This window comes from Leguminivora glycinivorella, chromosome 5 (assembly GCF_023078275.1).
Source record: "Leguminivora glycinivorella isolate SPB_JAAS2020 chromosome 5, LegGlyc_1.1, whole genome shotgun sequence".
NCBI classification, from domain to species: Eukaryota; Metazoa; Arthropoda; class Insecta; order Lepidoptera; family Tortricidae; genus Leguminivora; species Leguminivora glycinivorella.
In genome coordinates, this window is record NC_062975.1 from 7,500,418 (window position 1) to 7,521,237 (window position 20,820).

A 20,820-nucleotide genomic window follows, 5' to 3' on the forward strand; every position below is an offset into this window, starting at 1 on the left:
CTAAAATAACTTCATTTGATGTTATTTTTGACCAGCAATCATAAAAAATATTTTATTTTACCAGCGTGAGGTAACTGACTCATTGTTGAGGAGTGGCACGGGGCTTGCCCTGGCCTGCTGGTCTGGCTGGAGGGTTCGGGGTTGGTTGACTGCTGTCCTTCTCTGGGCTCCCCCCCGCCGTTTTCGACTGGTAACGAGGAAGGCCTGACCCGTTTCCCTGAAACTGGTATTGGTTGCGCGCCGACGTTGTTGTCGAAGTTGATGGAGCCGTGTTGCTCTTTCCCGAATATACAGACTTTTTTATCTGTAGCCATTGTTTCTCAATTACTTTTGAGGCTTTTATTTTTTCCGGGAGTATACTTCCATAGAGTAAATCGCCCGCATCTTGAATTATGGTCAAGAAGGGTTTTTATAACCTGGGTGTGACAAGCCTTGTACGTGCTTGGGTTTTGCAATAATGCAAGTCTGATAAGATGCGACAACTGTCGCTTAACAGCTTGGTAGCAGTGATCTTATATATCATCAGACGTCAATAGAACAGCAATAGCTCGGTTTATGGCTGTAATGCCTACACCCAACTGGCAGCTGCCACAAACAGCATGGCTGTAATGGCCGCAGAAATTTCTGCATGAAGCATCTAAATGCTTAAAAAAACGTACAATTTTCGGAGATAAGGTATTCTTTTAATATCTTATCCTTCAAATCTTTGGTAAACCCTTGCGGACTAATGATAACCAAGGGGAGGCTAAGTTACCGTGAATTTTTCCCCAAATATGGGTGTATGGTCGGTATATAGCCTCACCTAAACGCGGTAACCAGGTCTGGGTCCAAATCAGGTACTTTTGGAGCTGAATTTTCAGGAGTTGAGCCTGGCGCCGTACCCGCAGGGTGTTGCGTCTTCAGGTAAGATCTCCGGAACATTCTCGATGTATGGAGAATTCGAGTCCTGGTAATCGAGTTGGTTGTCCGGAATGTACCATTTCGGTCTCCGTGACTTCTTGTTCGAGAAAGCAACGGTGCTTTCTGAACAGAACAAAAACCAAGCCATAATTTAGTTTTATAAAAACTAAAATAAAAATAGTACCAAAATTGTGGGTACACTGAGAGAAAATACAACCAGTTTCATGTTCGTTCAACAAATTTTTTGGTTAAAATAGCACCTACGTGCTCTTTGGTTCAGACAACAAGCTACTTGTCATTTGAATCGGCAATATATTTGAATCAACAAGTCGATTTTATAAAAACAACTTGACACATATTGTTTTAAACATACGTTTGGCTGATTCAAACGGATAAACCGCAACAAGTCGAACTTGTTGAATTCACAATGCAAATTTCTCTCGGTGTAGATTTCACCCATATGCGCGAATGCGCGTCTTACTTAGTGTTATCTCGCGGATAACATTCAGTAACAGAACTAATGTTCATATCAACATGTGTTCGTAATAGAATCACCATGTCTTACATGAGTTATGCCTTCGTGTTGACTCACGGTCAACCCCCAGGCTCGCGTCTTGTTAAAAGTACGCGTTGTGTGATCATCCGTAGATGATGATAAAAATACTAGTCCACTGTTTTTCTTGGTCAGTGCGTTTTACGCTTTGGCATTGCCAACGACCAAGATAAACTTAGTATCAAAAGATAGTGCAGTGGACGCGTGCGTCTGTTGCCGTGCACGAAAAAATAATGAGGTTGCCACCGACCTGAGGGTGGGGTTTAGAGGCAATTGAAATACTTATTTTTTATAAATCTCTAAAATAAGCGTGCAATATGTTGCCAGTAGATTAAATAAACTACAATAATGTAAACTTAATAATTATATCGAACAATGAAGCGAGGAAATATAATAGAAAATAAATACGGCTACTCAAAGTTATGTTTATACAACTTAACGATACAGTCTTTAGATTAGCTAAGTAGTTATGTGTCCCAGACGTCCTAGACTAGGCATATATTATTAACGAAGTGTTTTATAGTTCATCGATTTTCTACAACCGTGTGACAGGTGCTGCCTGTCGACACTGTTGTCTTTGTGCCGATCGGTGGTAGTCGTCCGTAACGGATTCACTGTAAGTACCTATTCATAATGAATAATGACTGAATTACAAATTGCTTGACAGGTAAATATTTTTCTCAAACATGGTATGAAATATTGATGTTATGTGCCTTATAATTGGCAGCGAAGTATGACGTTGCAGGTGCGGCTAGGACGATTGATAGATAATGGAATTTCATACAAACCTTGCAGGCCAAGGCCGGCAAAGTCCTCTTTTTTAATTTCCAAACACAGATAATTGTGACATAACATCCAGGTATTTAGTCAATTAAAAAAAAAACTATAAGGGGCTTTATAGACGTGCCGACTGCAACTGGTACGGGCCCTAGACAATATTTGATTTTGGGTGCGTTTTCATACAAAAAAAATTTTTTCCGTTTTTTTTTGAATTTTTTTTTTAACTTTTTGTTTTTTTATAAGCGTATACGGAGTATCAAAGGGGTATCGATTATTTTTGCGCTACGACGCACCGTTTAGGAGATACAGCCATCCAAAGTTAGAGACTTTATTTATTTCATAACATCTTTGAGAAAAGCACTATACATACCTCGGCGGGAAACCCCCTTTGTCCCGCCCGCCTCTGTAGTAATGTACTATTATTGCCGCTGTTGTAGACTGTACTTAACGGTAGTTCCTATAGAAGGACGTTTTAGGTAAAGTTTATTTTATCCCATTTTTAACCCCCGACGATGCTACAGACAGACACACACACAGACAGACAGACAAACAGACAGACAGACACACACACAGACAGACACGTCAAACTTATAACACCCCAACTTTTGCGTCGGGGGTTAAAAATGGACCAGTTACATTTGCCCCCCAGTCGAGATTTGCCCCGCTGTACCTTATGTGCAATTTTACAGGCAACTACAGTTCGCGTTACCATTTATGTGTAATTAAGTATGCATATTGCATATGTTTCGTATGCAAGAATATCACTACATAGTATAAAACAAAGTCACTTTTTCTGTCCCTATGTCCCTATGTCCCTTTGTATGCTTAAATCTTTGAAACTACGCAACGGATTTTGATGCGGTTTTTTTTAATAGATAGAGTGATTCAAGAGAAAGGTTTATATGTATAATAACATCCATTAAATAGTGGAGAAGTACTGTTATTTTTGAGGTTTCTAATGTGATGTCGTAAATAATTACATGCGGGTAGATTATATTTATTTGTCTACCCCGAACATTTATATAAATTAATATCGGGTAGTTTTGTGTTGTTTACATCTCCGGTGACATTTCGCTGGGACGTCAGTCTTCGCGACCACGGCCAGTGCAACCTGGCCGAAACGTTGGGAAAAAAGGTAAAAATAATGTTAATTAATCGCATTCGACCTGTATGTGACTTTAAATATGTGTACAAAGCGCGAGAACTTAGTGTTATCTTGATAAGGGATAGGGATAGCGATAGGGATAGCGATATCACTACATAGTATAAAACAAAGTCGCTTTCTATGTCCCTATGTCCCTTTGTATGCTTAAATCTTTGAAACTACGCAACGGATTTTGATGCGGTTTTTTTTTAATAGATAGAGTGATTCAAGAGGAAGGTTTATATGTATAATAACATCCATTAAATAGTGGAGAAGTACTGTTATTTTTGAGGTTTCTAATGTGATGTCGTAAATAATTACATGCGGGTAGATTATATTTATTTGTCTACCCCGAACATTTATATAAATTAATATCGGGTAGTTTTGTGTTGTTTACATCTCCGGTGACATTTTGCTGGGACGTCAGTCTTCCGCGACCACGGCCAGTGCAACCTGGCCGAAACGTTGGGAAAAAAGGTAAAAATAATGTTAATTAATCGCTTTCGACCTGTATGTGACTTTAAATATGTGTACAAAGCGCGAGAACTTAGTATTATCTTGATAAGGGATAGGGATAGCGATAGGGATAGCGATAGGGATAGCGATAGCCATAGCGTTAGCGATAGCGATAGCGATAGGGATAGAGATAGGGATACGGATACGGAAACGGATACGGTTACGGATACGGATACGGATACGGATAATATGGGTATCGTTAGAGGGATACGGATAATCGGTCGGCGGTCTCTTACAATCAAAGTGCTCTAAGACGATCGTTGTTTGCTTGCTTGAAGATTACGTTTGCGATAAGTATAAGCAAAATGTAAAAAATTGTAAGGGATAATAGAAAAAAGTACTTTTTACCCACCGATCATATAGTGTCGAAATACGGGCTATGTGGGATGTTTATAAAGGTTTCCCCAGCGTATATAGAATTACCTACGCTGTGGTCGATGTGTAATATTTCTACAATCATTGCAAGCAAAAGTATTATGTGCAATCGAAATAATCGCAGATAAATATACCAGAGAAACCTAAGGATCCAAATGAAAATCTTAATGAATACTTTTATTACGCGGGCGAAGCCGCGGGTAAAAGCTAGTTTACAATAAAAACATGTTTTACCTTAATCATGTTCAATTGTATTGTTATGGCAAGTTATACAGTCTAATATGTGACTAAGTTTGTTTTGTCAATTTGAATTTATTATAATTATCCTGTACTTACAAAATAAACAATATCTGGGCGACCGAGCTTCGCTCGGTTCTATTTTAATATGTCACGTCTTTAGATAAAAAAAAACTCTTATAAATACAAAAACAAAAAAAAAAGACAAAAAACAAAAATTTTATTTCTGGCCGGGATTCGAAACCCTGACACCTACGATCTATCTGCGTACATTAGACCGACCTCGTACGACTGAGCTAAGCGGAATCGATGCGCGCGCGGCGAAATTAACGACCATATTTTACGTTTACTACCGCGAAAGAAAAACTCATGAAAACTCGAAAATTCGCGTTTTCCGGGATTTAAGACTACGCTAGATCGATTTTTCACCCCGAAAACCCCCACATAACAAATTTCGGCGAAATCGTTAGAGCGGTTTCCGAGATCGTCGGTATATATAAATAAATAAATAAATAAATATACAAGAATTGCTCGTTTAAAAGTATAAGATATGTAGTACTAGTACTAGGTATATTATAAGTTTCGCCCATCACACGTACTTTTTACTTTTTCGAGATGAAAAAAAAATTTGAATTTAATTATTATTTTTGTTTCTGAAGTTACATAAGAAAGAAAAACTCGGGTACTCATAGCCCTGATAAGTGCCTAAGGTACTTATGTAAGGCACTTTAAGTATGTGGCTGTAGGTACATACAAACGGTAAAAGGCGCTCAAATTTTTATGTACGCCGACGACGTATCGGCGATAGTAAGCACGACCTCCGAGCAGGAGTTGGAGAGAGCACTAAATGGTGTAATGAATTAGCTGTACGTATGGTTCCAAACCAACGGTTTGGCCCTTAAAAAACGTCCTTCATGACCATCAAACTGAACGGCCATGCCAGCTCACCCCTGAGAGTGTGTGCGGGCGGTGCCCCTATACTATACAGCAGGTGACCTGCACACGCCTCCTCGGGTTCCAGCTGGACAGTGCTTTAACATGGGAAGCACACGTTGACGAGCTGTGCGGCAAGCTTGGACGAGCGTGTTTCGCGCTGCGCAGGCTTACGCACACCGCGGGAAAGTCCGCGGTAAGAGAGTGCTACTTTGCCACAGTGCACTCACTCCTTACATACGGCGTAGAACTGTGGGGCCGTGCAGCTGACTGGAAACGTGTGTTCTCCATGCAAAAAAGAGCAATTCGAGCTATGACAAGCAAGGCAGCGGATACCCCGGCTCGTGATCTCTTTCGGGATATGAAGATCCTCCCCTTACCTTGTCTGTTTATACAACAAATAGCACTATTCATTCACGCGAGAAAATATTGCCAGGTACAAATGTAAAGGTGTTAACGAAAAGTATAACCTCCGCAGTAACAAACATAAAAATAGGTTGGTAGTCGAAACACACCGACTCGCCAAATCAGCAAAATTGACACAGATTTTGGGACCTTGTATATATAATCGGTTGCCCGACACTATTAGAACTGCAGCTACCACCGCGGCGTTCAAAAAAAATTAAAGTTGTGGCTATTGACCCACTTGTTTTATACTCTTGAAGAGTTTTTGAACCTACCTATCCTTACATAATATTATAATGAAATTGTAATTTTTACTCAATTACTCTATAAGAATCCTGATAACTTTTAAAATGTATACAAATCTTATACATAATACCAACCTGACGTGTAACTTTATTATTAATAAACTATTTCATTTCATTTCATGATCATAAATGAACACGCTGTTTATTGTAGGATTTTCAGCTTCAATAAAATGAGTGTTTCCTCTTGAAAACCCCTGGTTATAGGGATAACCTAAATAAAGAAGATATATGGAACAACCAAACTGTACGAATTTACTCAGATAATTTAATCAACAGTGCAGCTACCTAAGTTGAGAATACTTTACTCGTATGTAATTTTTGTTTGTAGGTACTTAGTACCTAAGAGTAATTAAGTAACCGTTTGAGTTTCCACTTTTTTCGTACATTTTCCAAACTCATTCTAGCTGAAAGTTGTAGGTAAGCAAAAAGGACGGATCAAGCTTAAATATTTGTTTTTTGAAATGGTCTAAATAATTGTATTTTTTGTATGCGCAGCCTAGACCCAGGCGGGTGTCATAACCCTCACCCCAACAGGTGTTCGAGTCAATGGCCCTACAAAATAAAACCGGCCAAGAGCGTGTCGGGCAGCACAAGGCCGCACTGGCAGGATCGCCATGTGATGTGGGACGTTGAATCAAACAACTATCTCGGAGTATAGAGTTATATTTCCTCAAATAACCTAAGTGACAGCTTATATAGTAGACGAATACACGTGTGTGGGTGAGGTGTAGTACACACACTACAGTTCCGTAGTTTTCCGTATTCTGCAGAGCCTTGAACATCGTAGGAAGGTGGCATGCTTATCGGTTTTCTACAGGATACATTTTAGGGAGTGTGCGATGGACTTACATAATCTAATCTAGGGATAAGTTCGCCTTTGTACTGAAACTTTTTATTTTAAATATTATGTGCTGTCTCAATAAAGTGTTTACTTTCTGTCAACGCGGGACTAGGCGCGGACTTGCGTTTCACCCTTACGTCGTTTCCTTGCCAATGATTCGCACTAAACGATTTGCATCTAGCTTTATCATGCGAACGGCTAAGGGTCACTTCCTGCATGTCTATTTCCAACCCACTATAATTTGGATCTTTTTAAATCAAGAGTGAATAGACATTTTTTGGGTAAACATGCTTCATCCTAGACTGCATCGGCACTTTCCATCAGGTGAGATTGCGGTCAAATGGTTTACCTGTTCCTCATTAAAAAAAAAAAATCACAAAAACTACTGAACCTATCAAGTTCAAAACAATTTTCCTAGAAAGTCTTTATAAAGTTCTACTTTTGTGATTTTTTGCATATTTTTTAAACATATGGTTCAAAAGATAGAGGGGGGGGGGACGCACTTTTTTTCCTTTAGGAGTGATTATTTCCAAAAATATTAATATTATCAAAAAACGATCTTAGTAAACCCGTATTAATTTTTAAATACCTATCCAACAATATATCACACGTTGGGTTTGGAATGAAAAAAAAAATCAGCCCTCACTTTACATGTAGGGGGAGTACCCTAATAAAACATTTTTTTCCATTTTTTATTTTTGCACTTTGTTGGCGTGATTGATATACATATTGGTACTAAATTTCAGCTTTCTAGTGCTAACGGTTACTGAGATTATCCGCGGACGGACGGACGGACGGACATGGACGGCCCAGCCACGACAGACATGGCGAAACCCATAATGTATGGCCGCCGCTCGCCGCTGTCGCGCTTAGACCAATGTCGTGGGTTCCTAGTTGACTACGGAACCCTAAAAATGCAAGTTCGCGAGCTCGAATCGAATAGGGTTTGATGACTTGATTAAGACCTAAGGGGAGAGGGGAGGTTGAAATGGTCTAATTGTATATTTTGTATGCCCAGCCTAGACCAAGGAGGGTGTTATAACCCTCACCCCAACAGGTGTTCGAGTCAATGGCCCTATACAAAATAAAAATGAAAGGTCGCGAGCTCGAATCGAATAGGGTTTGATGACTCGATTAATACCTGAAGGGAGGGGGGAAGGGTTTTAACCCCCCTGAATCCTCCCCTTATACGAAACGATATAAGAACACCGCCCTATGATCAAAGAACATAACTAGTAAGTTAACAATAACCTCAACCTCAGTTATTTAACCAACTTGTAAATAGTCAATTTACCGCTATTGCATGCGCCATTTAGTTTAGAATTTTTATGTGTCATAGATAGGGGTGTCCTATTACATATTTACATAAATGTAAAAAGATAATACATTCGTGGAAATCACGCGAAGGCCGGCTGCCAGAAGAATGGCGGAAACAGTGGACATACCTTGACCCAGTCAGGAAAGCGTAGCTTACGGGTCGGGAAATGCAACTGCGATATCGAGCCTATTTTATGCGGGGACCGAAAGAATGCATTTCTTGTACACACAGCCAGAAGTATAAAGGTAGCTGTCCAAACATGCTACTCAACTTGTCTTATTTGTACAACTAGGGAACAAATCAAATTATTTTATTGAATTTTTTTTTTTTATTTGAGTCACACTACTATATATAAATTATAAATTTAAATAGATATCATACACGAAAGAAAAAACGACAAGGCCCACTGGTGGCCGAGCCGGGAATCGAACCCGGGTCTTCAGCTTACGCGGCTAACGTCTTCACCACTAGACCACCCGCCCGCCCGGCTATTTAAATTTGTCTTATTTGTTTTCAAGGAAAATAATGGGTTCAATTCAGAGTTAGAGGTGTATCAAGTCAAAACACTGAAACAGAGTAGGTACTTGTTTTCCCCCAAACGGTTTAGTTACAGTAAGTATACATACTAAACCTAAAACACATACATTTTCTGTGACGTTTTCTCTATAGAGTTACGTTTTCTGAACGCATGGTACCCAGACCCACCCTGCTGATCTACTTTAACCTATTTAATTACCCAGTTCCCTAAACATTGAAATGAATCATAGGTACTCCCACTCCACATCAATATCGTATCCATTACCTTTTGTTCAGTGTATAATTAAAAATAAATTGGGTGACCCACAAGCAAAGGATCGCGAACATCATCATTATAATTTTATTTTACCTATTAAAGAGACAAAAGTTCAACGAAGCGGGTATAAGTAGGTGTGGTTGATAGTTTGATAGTGCCTTTTTAAGTATTTGTCAACAGGGGAAAATTAAGACTTGTTTCTGTGTTGAAGCGGTGGTTCACTACACTAGGTACTATTCTAGGTAATATTCACTAGGTATTGTATTAAGTACTTATCTAGTGAGTACGAGCCGGGGCTTGAACCCGCGGAACGTTTGTCTTATTCCTGTACAACGCTTATTAACGCGTAACTTAACGTATAACACTTAAATCCACTGGGCGAAGGCCCTTTTGTAACTCACGCGCTATACCTAATTCCTTGACAAAGATGTTTAAATACCTACATAGAAGAAAGATGTTAAACACTATGTTTTGTTGCAGCCTGCTTCAACTACGACGACAAGGCCAAGGCTGAGAAGAAGTTGAAAGACAGCAACATGGATAGTGGACGTAAGTCTCATAATTATATACAACCTATTGATCCATCCTATTTTATAGAGCGGGTATCTACAGTCGAGTTCGTAAATATGTAAACATTTCTTCACCTTAACTCGTTGCACTAAGGTGAAAAAATGTAGGTACTGATATTTATGAACTCGTCTATACTAGTCTACTTACTTACTTACTGCACTGGCTCAGCGACCTAAAAAGGATCTTGGGCTCCGACACAAGATATCGCCACTCTGCCTCAGGATAGGTCCTGCGCCACATCACGCCAGTTCGGTACACCGAGTGCGGACAGGTCTTTCAGGGTTTCCTGGCACTAGCGATATCTGGGACGCCCACGCGGACGTTTTCCACCCGGGTTATGCTCTTCTCACATTCTCTACTAGTCTACTAGGGATCTAAATATGTACGTAATAGCTACCTAATCTATGCACAAGGTCTTTGTTGGTATTGGCTAGGCTAGGTGCAGACTGGTGCTCATTTTATCGGCTTAGCTTTAAAGTTTCAAATTCTATAAATTTAAGTAGGTCTAGGTAATTTGTATTTGAGACAGCGCGCCTCTTCTGCGCACTTTGCCAATAGGTAGATGATCCAATTTGGGTTATTTTTCTTTTAACTATCTATAAATGGGTTTACCTACTCATGGTCACAGATTAGCCGCGAGTTCGCCCAAAGGGTGTCGTTCAACGACTCTTCATGGCTACAGCCATTGACCATTTTCTCTCACGACTTGTGATATAGCCAAATCACAAACTTTCAAAAAAAGTTGTGTTAAAAAAATCGTAGTTAGGGTTTCTTCAATCGTTTAATTTATATGGGATATCAATTATTTTTGTGGTTTATTTATTAGCGTTTTTGTAAGTATATACTTACTCGGACGAATTTCTGTTAATAATCAAATTATACCTTCCTTCTTTCACGTGAAACCTACCAAACATGAGGTCACCAAGGCTTTCACGGTTAGTAGTTTCACCCCAGGGACATTACATGTCGCATGTTTATTAAAAGCCTTCCACACGCCAACTTTATCCACGAACTAATTATAATTAAATGTTACCAAATGATCCGTATCGTAATAAATACATTTTAGAATATGTCCCAATTTATTATTTTGTACGAAGCTAGAACTAGAGAGCTAGAGCTTTAGCTTTAGACTATATTTAAAAAAAAAGTACTTTTTCACCACACCAACTGGTAAAGGCTTACTTTGCTATTCGAAAACAAATAGCAAAATTGCATATTATATGCTCGCTACGCTCGCGGTTCAATATTATCAAATATCATATTGGCACGTGCGGGGTATCAATATTGGCACGTGTGGTTAAACAACAACTTTGCCCCCTTGTAAAACAAATAACTATCTTCTTCTCGTTTAGTGCAGGAGAGGAAGCCTAAGCCCAGCAGTTCGATGTATTTATATGTATAATCGTAGTCTCAATTATTATATTCGAAATTAATAATTAATATTTATTTACTTCCTTTCTTTAGTTATAATATCTGGGCGACCGAGCTTCGCTCGGTTCTATTTTAATATATCACGTTTTTAGATAATAAAAAACTATTATAAATACAAAAACAAAAAAAAGACAAAAAACAAAAACTTAATTTCGGGCCGGGATTCGAAACGATCTATCTGCGTACATTAGCCTAAGCTGAAACGAGAACTTTGTTAACGCTCGGTCGATATTTTTAATTAGCATTCAGTGCAGGTGCAGGTGACTTAAAGCCAATTTGATATTCAAATATTCAGGCCCGCATACTTTCTCCTTCTAACGGGTATTTTTATCATCGTATTGGTATTGCTATACCTAGTACATATTAGCATATTACATATTACATATACCTTCCTACCTACCTTGTTTATAAATAAATTATTGACAACGCACATGTGTCCTCAGGTGCTAACATCCATAATACGCTTCATGTTTATTTGCTAGCTATTACTAGTAGTATCAGATAATCAGATTAAGTACGAGTATCAAAAAGGTGATTCATATAAAATGTAAGCATATTGATCGTTGCATGAAGTATGTCAAGTTAGATATCTAAAAACAATGAAATAGGTTGTTCATTTATGGATATTGTCTGGGAGCGATCTGAACTAAATTCTAGTTTCACGGTCTATTTCACCAAGACAATGACTAACTGATCAGAATCTAATACCTACATTATTATGTCCTATTGTCGCGACTAAAATCGAATGTACATTGACGTCTTTTTCCGTTTACAATGATATAACATTAATTTAATGTCTGGAATTAGCTAGAGAATCTTTACACTATACATACATATGTGTTGCTTCAAACTCGAGTGAATCAATTCTGCTTTTAAGGTTGATGATCCCTCAGATTATATATTTTTTTAATATTTTAATAGTCAACCTTATAAAGCAGAATTGATTAACTCGAGTTGAAGTTAAGCGACGCCTGTATTGTCATAAGGTTCGGCTGAAACTGCTGAAATATCAGCGGCACTCTTAGCAGTAAAGGGGTTGAAAGAAAAGTTCCCGTCGTCGCTCAATATGTTTTCTCACAGGTCCATTCTAAACTTATACTAATACATAATAAGGATATGCGCACGAGATCGACTATGTAGTAGTAGTAGTAGTAAACACTTTATTGTACAGAACCAATTACATGTACAGAGAATAATTATAAGTTATCTACAAAGGCGAGCTTATCCCTTTAAGGGATCTCTTCCAGCTAACCTTAGAATAACTGAGAGAGGAAAATAGATATGTTCATATTGGTGCGACTTATTGTCGTAGCTAGCGCTACGTCGCCGTCGTAGCCGATAACATTGATTTCCCGGCATGTAGCGAAAGTGCTGTGTAATGCCTATAGAGACAAAATGACAGTTACAATGTCGAGATTAGTGGACAATACCCGAAATAAATTAGTGACGTTTTTTTGGAAGCCTCAATTAGAAATTTTTTAATACCTCGTTTTTTTTAGAATTAGAATTTTGGTAAACAAAGAAGCAGTCGTCGTCAACCTATCTTCTTAGGACAAATATTAGATGTTAAGAATTTTAAGGGACACTTTCTGAGGTGGCTGTATAATCCAATACGGGACTGACAGACACGCGCACATTTTGGACAGGTGTGAGTTGCTGCTGATGTAGCGATAGAGGTGTCGCAGCCCTGCCATCTAGGCCTTCCATATGTCCATACGACTGCCATGACATCTGTCAAACAGTAGTTCGCCATCTTGCTCGATTCGCCAATCGCGTCGTCTTGCGTAGGGATGGACTATCACTCGTTGAACCGTCAAAGCTGTTCAATGCAGTCAAAAAAGCCGTTCTTCTTCTCTGTGCATTAAACACAGAACCGAATGCGCTTTAAATTTTGTTTTTTTGCTGATCACTTTATGATGTAATTAATAATATACTGCTGTATATTATGTAAAAATAGAAGCTACATTAAAAAAAAACAGCGTTGCTAGGTATAATGTGCGTTAGTAATTATTAGCGATGCATTAATGAAAAAGCTTTACTAAAAGATATAATTTTTAAGAAAAAAAAACCGTCGCCTTTCGGGTTCTGGTGAAAGCTACTTGCGAATGTTGGGTTATGTAGAAATGTGTAAGTATTTTTTAAAACTGCTTTTAATGCTTTAATTATTAGATGACAACACAAATGAATATACGTATAACGTTAAGGTTTGAGGAGTTTCCTCAATTCCTCGTGAATCCGATTATATTATAAGAAATCGAAGCTTGACAAACTTTGACTTGAAAACTCAATATGCTTAACAAACATAACTAACTAAATGTCACTGTTCTGAACTTAAATGCATGCTTTTCTTACAAAAATACCAAAGTCACTATGAGTGTGCCGTTCAGATTTGAGGAGTTCGGTTCTGACTATCATCAGCAGTTCCACTGCACCAAATGTCACTGTTCTGGACGTAAGTGCATGCTGTTCTTATAAAAATACCGAAGTCACTATAAGCGTGCCGTTCAGATTTGAGGAGTTCGGTTCTGACCATCATCAGCAGTTCCACTATACCAAATGTCACTGTTCTAGACGTAAGCGCATGCTGTTCTTATAAAAATGGCAAAGTCACTATAAGCGTGCCGTTCAGATTTGAGGAGTTTGGTTCTGGCCATCATCAGTAGTTCCACTGCACCAAATGTCACTGTTCTGGACGTAAGTACATGCTGTTCTTATAAAAATACTGAAGTCACTATAAGCGTGCCGTTCAGATTTGAGGAGTTCGGTTCTGACCATCATCAGCAATTCCACTGCACCAAATGTCACTGTTCTGGACGAAAGTGCACGCTGTTCTTATAAAAATAGCAAAGTCACTATAAGCGTGCCGTTCAGATTTGAAGAGTTCCGTTCTGGCCATCATCAGCAGTTCCACTGCACCAAATGTCACTGTTCCGTACCTAAATGCATGCTGTTCCTTTAAAAACACAAAAATCACCATATGTATGCCTTTCAGATTCGAGGAGTTCCCTCGATTTCTCCAGGATCCCATCATCAGAACTGGGTTCTGAGAAAAATGGGACCAATCTGTATGCATATACATTCAATCAAAAAAAAATTTTCAAAATCGGTCCAGTAACGACGGAGATATCGAGGAACAAACATTAAAAAAAAAAAAAAAAAAAAAAAACATACAGACGACTTGATAACCGTCCTTCTTGAGAGATATGAGGCGACGGTTAAAAATAGATGTACGCCACGAATATATATTGTAGTGTATTTAGTAATATTTTGAGTAGCAAATTTTGCTGTGCAATTAGTATTTTTGATATGAATTTGGACTATTTTTGCGTAAAAAAAGTTATTTTTTTGATTTGCGTTTAAATACCACCCATTAAAAAATACGTTCAAATGAGTATTAGTAGATTTGGTAGTAACTTTGAAAATTGACTGGTATCCCCAATGTATGACAGTGATAACGTCACTGAATAATGTTGACATTGTCAGTAAGTGCGAGAGGGACACCAGCCCAAACAATGACCTCTCATGTGGACACACTTTTTGACCTATAACTACACAATCTAGTTTAATAATTCTAAATCTATGTTTCGGTCATGTTGACCAGCTGTCTCGTCATTGCCCAAAATACCAAGCATGACCGCTTGTCGACGAATATCTGTCGCCGCGGACTGCTTTACCGACGGAGCCGCTTGTTGATTCGCCTTTTGGCCGCTGTACACATATGGCCAACGGTTCCACCAACCCTTTGTGAAACCCCTTGGCCAAGATAAGAGCCGCTGTTTACACATTGGCGAACCAATCACTTGGCATTGGCTCTTCATGAAAGATGGACGTGGAACGGAAAAGTCTAGGAAATTCTAGATCATAGACGTTGACAGAAAACTTTGATTAAAAAATAATAACCCCGTAGTAAAATTAAATTATTTGAAATATTAACAATTTTTTGAATATTATGATAAGAACATTTATCTTTTTTAGGAAATACATTAAACATTTGCAAGGTTATTTTATTTCCTAAAATCTACACTATTATTGACATAGATAAACTTATTATTTTCGTAAATATTTCACTACCGTCCTCTCTGACGGCTGACGACCAACTGAATGAAGCGCCAACGTGTAAACGCAGTTGGCCATTGGCGCCAAGATCCTTTTGGCCGCTGTACACACATGGCCAACAGTTCCACCAACCCCCTTGGCCATGTGTGTAGAGGGCTACTTGGCCGTAAGTTGGCAGTTGGCGCTTGCGCTTGCCGGCCAACCGATTCCATCTTTCTTCCGCGACGTAGGTGCAAAACTGCTTTACCGAAGGAGCCGCGCCGCCTTCTCTCAAAGCAATCTTCAAAGGACATTCACTGCTCATATGGCCATAATTATTGCAAAAAAAGCACTTCAGTCCTTTAGTTCGCTTCTCGCCTTCCCCAATCCCCAACGTTCGCTCGCTCACCGTTCAAACTATGTTCAATAGTATAAGCGTTTATTGACAAAAAGAGGCCAAACCTTTTTTTTCTTGACCAAAGCACGAAACTTGGCACAGTTGTTCCTTATATCAAAATAAGCCGATTAAGATCGGGAGCCTTCGGGAGCCTCCCCCCTGACAAATGACAACATTTTTGTAACGATTGAAGAGTATAGGTTTTCTTGGACACCCTGCCCGCTCGCTTGTGATTTTAGTTAAGCGGCCTACACTGAGGCGCTTATCGCGCCGCGATAAGGGCGCTTTACATTGCGGGCTGTTGAGGTTACATACCTATAATTTAATGTTCCTACTATACAACTCATGATTTAAATAATTAATATGACCTATTATTTTAATCCGTCCTCTTGACCTCGGCGGCAAGTGATTAGAGAGTCGAGTAGGTATAGGACCTATACCTATGGGTTTTATAAACAGACAACAAGTATTTAAAATTGCAAACGGGACTTAATCGCGTATTTACTATGTTTTAAACACTATGACAAGAAGTAGGCGCGAACAATACTTACTTTTCTATGATTCAACTTCAAATCATACTTATTTTTCTAATATTCAATTATATATAAAAAAAGTAAAAAACAACAACATATTAGTGTTTTTCAAACACATAAAAAAAAATCCGGAGCTGGGTCTCGAACTCAAGATCACAGACGTGCAAGTCAAATACACTAACCCCTAAACCAAAAAACAAGGAGCCGCCCGGCTCAAAATATTGAATCATATTCAGATATGGTTACTCGGCAATGTAATTAATTATTATCTCACTAGACGGCACTTTTAAACATTGATAATAGCGCCATCTGTAAATAACTCGAAAACTAAGAGGTACCAGCGACGATAACTCGTGTGAAATAGGCCGTGTAGCGATGTACTGAGTACTGAGTTACATATCTTCCTTTATTTTATTTAATCTATGATACTAATTCTCCGTTTACGCCCCGCACTAATGGAGTATTCTATTGAAATGTCTGTTTATGATACTGACACGTTGATGAATGACAGTTGTGGCAAAAATATCTCATATAAAAGACCTCGTGCTTCGTGCTTTTACGTTCTCTCTAATGCTAAAAAAATGAGGTATAGTGGTGAACTGGTGAATAAACCTTATAGTACGGGGAAATTAGCTAAAATTACGGCATAATTAATGGAAGGGTTTTTTTAATTGAAATATGTACGTTATAGACCGAAGTTATTTTTCATCAATCCTCCCCACTCCTCCCCCCTCTGCGTCACCCCTCTACCCCCTTAAAGTGCCGAAAATGCGGTTTTTCTCGATGTCTGACAAAACTGTTGAAGATACAGAAAAAGCGCGTAGGAACGAAGTAATCCTTAATAAATTTACTACAAATCCTTCATTGACACTTTGGTTCTAGCATTTATAGTTTTCGCGTGATCCGTCACGAAAGTTGGTCCTTTGCTGCAATTTTCTTTAATGAATGTTAAGTTTTCGCCCAAAATGCTTACGAAATCGTCGAAATTTGTTTGATATGACTAAAATATTGTAACTCATGACTAAAATAAGATTAAAGGGGAAAAATCACTACCATAGATTCCATCAACATTGCCTTAAAAAACACCCGACTTATTTAAACCCTTAATTCTATTCGTATTGTTAACTGAGCCACTTAATACAATACAATGACGGCGAGCCAGGTCACGCCCTCTACACCTTTAGTTACAACCTGCAAGGCCTTCCAATTATTAAGTTAAAAGACTCCTAATCAGAAAAGGCGTTTTCCCTTTAATGTGTGTTTTTTAGGGTTCCGTAGTCAACTAGGAACCCTTATAGTTTCTGTCTGTTTGTCCGTCCGTCCGTTCGCGGATAATCTCAGTAACCGTAAGCACTAGAAAGCTGAAATTTGGTACCAATATGTATATCAATCACGCCAACAAAGTGCAAAAATAAAAAATGGAAAAAAATGTTTTATTAGGGTACCCCCCCCCCCTACCTGTAAAATGGGGGTTGATATTTTTTTTCATTCTAACCCCAACGTGTGATATATTGTTGGATAGATATTTAAAAATGAATAAGGGTTTACTAAGATCATTTTTTGATAATATTAATGTTTTCGGAAATAATCGCTCCTAAAGGAAAAAAAAGTGCGGCGTCCAAACCCCCCCCACCCCTCTAATAGTACGGGTCCACCTCCTAACCAAAAAAAATTTATCGGTCCCATCCGGAAGAAAGCATGAAACTTGGCATGAATGTCGCTTTCATATATGTGCTTCAATGTCGATATGGAAGCACGCTGAAGAGTCAATATTTCCCCCCCTTCCCCCCATTTTATCTCCCTCATTATAGTTTTCTGGATTTTATTCCAAAACGGTAGGACTGACGAGTTTACTCTTTAAGAACCAAATCATCGTCGATAAATTACCTATAAAACGATACCAAATACATAGTGATAAGATTAATATTTAAAAAGAAAACAGCCATCAACTTATTATGAAATTGTAAAAAGAGGCACATTTTTTCTTTTTTGTGCCATTTATAGAAAAAGTACAAGAGTTGTTCAAAAATAGGCTAAAGAGGTTAAATGCCTTATTCATTGAGCTACCATATGATACTATTATAATTGTGGTAGAGTAATAACTTCCAGAGTTACAGCTCACCCCGTCTGACTCCATGAAACAAGCACCTAAGTTTTCTGCCTTTTCACAATACGCTGCAACTTTATTTGCTTCCAATTCGAGGTCCAAATAGAAATAAAGTAGAGTTCATGTATTGATCCAGTTTCTAATCTATCTGTACATAAAATTTTATCTAAATCCACCCAGCTACTTTCTCGTGATTGAGTAACAAACCAAACTATAAATTTGTATGTGACCGGCTTAGCGTGCCTTCCAAAGCAATGAGGCTGACAGAGAAGGAGCATTTATATACTGATTTATTATACAGGGTTTACCAGAAACATGAAATAATAATTTTGTAAGTGATTCAGTGTATAATATGTAACAACTTTTCCAAAGAAACTAGCTGAATCCCTCGGATAATTCTGATGTCATAATGCTGTCACACATCGCCCATCACATCCGCACTTTTCAAAGTTTGGATATTCTGGGTTTGCTATCAAACTCTGACCCCAGATCAATCCTGCTTGCAATTATATGCTCGTTTAGTATGCTGTTCAAGAACGTGGAATTCAATGCCAAAAGTGACCAAAGTGTTCGAAATATTGTCATGACCTGAAAACGAGATTGAAACCCATCAATTAAATGTTTTGGCAAGATATGTCATACTGACTTACGACAAAACTAGCGACATAGAAGACATTAACAAAGCTAGAAAAGCGTTATTCGTCAAAGGACGGGCCATGGAAAGGTTGCCACCAACACTCGGTGCTCTTGAACAGTATACAAAACGAGCATTTGCAAGCAGGATTGATCTGAAGTCAGAGTTTGATAGCAAACCCAAAATAAACCCAAACTTTGAAAAGTAGGGATGGAAAAAAGAAGGCGGTGACTGGACTCCATTATGGAGTACCATCAAAGAAACTTCCGCATCCTTGAAGGAATTGACGAAGTGTTCGTGTCACATGCAGCTGCATCAGATTACGGTTCGTTACAACCACATTTTATAACACCATGTTCTTAGAATGTCGCAATGTTAAAACGGATTAGTAGTAAAATGTCTAAAAATACAAAAATACCAATTTTCAGTACATCAAAATGCCAAAATGACGTTGGTCGATTATATCTAATAACCGAAATGTATTAGTTTCATAATAGCCAAAATTCAAAATAACACTTTGTCAGAATACCTAAATTTTATTTACAGTGTGCATTATATGCCTTGCACTGTGTTTTATTTATGAAAAACTGTAAACAGTGTAGGTACAGTTTTCATGGAGTACAGTGCACAGTGTTCAGTTTTCATTTTAGGCATTTTGAGAAAGTGAAGTTTTAGTTTTAAGTTAATTTGACTTTTAGACATTTTGAGAATACGGTAATTTGAGAAGTAGGTTTAAGTAAGTAAAGTAAGTAAGTAAAACACTTTATTGTACCAGAAAATAATACAACACACAGGAAAAAGAGCTTATTATAAGTACAAAGGCGAACTTATCCCTTTAAGGGATCTCTTCCAGTTAACCTTTGAGCAATTGAGGGGAATTGGAGATGGTAGGCATACAGTACAAACGGCGCAGGAAACGGATTCTAGGTAATAATAAATTATAACTTACACTAAAATGCAATATATACTAATAAATACATAATATACAACTATACAAATAGCAAATAACATAAATATATACATATATAATATATATTTACATAATAAAAACGACAACTACAAAACCGCATACATCCAATACCTTAGTTTTCATCAGAGAGCCAAAGCTTTTTTAGATTAGCCTTCAGCGACGCGACCGACTGACACTGTCGAAGAGATAAAGGCAAGGAGTTCCATTTAACTGCGTAGATTGTAAACGATTTATTTATAGGACCTATGTTTGTGGGGCGGGATACTCAAAGTGAGATTCACACTGGAACGGAGCCGGTGCCCGCTACCGTCAGCCAAGTATTTAAATCGTTCTGAAAGATAGGGAGGGGAAGTAGGAGAAAATAAAACATTATACAGGAGAGAAACCACGTGCATGTCTCTACGGCGATGGATGGGCAGCCACTCGAGCTGGGCGCGGAAATGAGAGATGTGGTCAAATTTTCTTAAATTAAAAATGTATCTGATGCACACATTCTGCAAACGTTCGAGCTTGTCAAGTAGCTCCTCGGTAAGGTCCAAAAATGCGATATCCGCATAATCCAGAAGTGGAATCAAAAGCGACTGCGCAAGGACAACCTTTGTACGGAACGGAAGGAAGCTTTGGAGACGCCGAAGCGAGTGAAGAGAGGCAAAGAGTCGCCTGCTAATTTCAGTCACATGGGGTGCCCAAGACAGAGTCTGATCAATGACAATGCCTAAGTTCCTGACGGTCGAAGAGAAAGGAATGAGTGTTCCATCGAAGAAGATTTCAGGCACTGTCACTTCAGACAACTTGGAGATGAAATGAGGACTCCCAATCAAAATCGCTTGCGACTTCTTCGCATTAACCATAAGCCAAAAGAAGCTGCCCAAGAACAAATAGAGTGGAGATCCCGGTTGATTCGGCTTATTAAAAAATCTAAATTGTCTATGCTTGCCGCTGAGTAGATTTGCAGGTCATCTGCATAGAGATGATAAGACGAAGCAAGAGACTTCGTGATCCCATCGATAAACAACGAAAAAAGTAAAGGAGATAGTACAGCG

General features: G+C 38.5%; 1 protein-coding gene across 3 annotated transcripts in view; it reads left to right on the top strand.

The window, feature by feature from the left end:
- LOC125226145 (calcyphosin-like protein) overlaps positions 1-20,820 on the top strand; it is an 83,621-nt gene that overhangs the window by 50,025 nt on the left and 12,776 nt on the right. For 2 of the 3 annotated variants that reach the window (XM_048130039.1, XM_048130040.1), the window contains exon 2: positions 9,581-9,649. In XM_048130039.1, the coding sequence (XP_047985996.1) occupies positions 9,581-9,649 (69 nt within the window). Of the gene's footprint in view, positions 1-1,990; positions 2,070-9,580; positions 9,650-20,820 lie in introns of those variants that run through there. The other variant, XM_048130042.1, reaches the window with a different exon arrangement.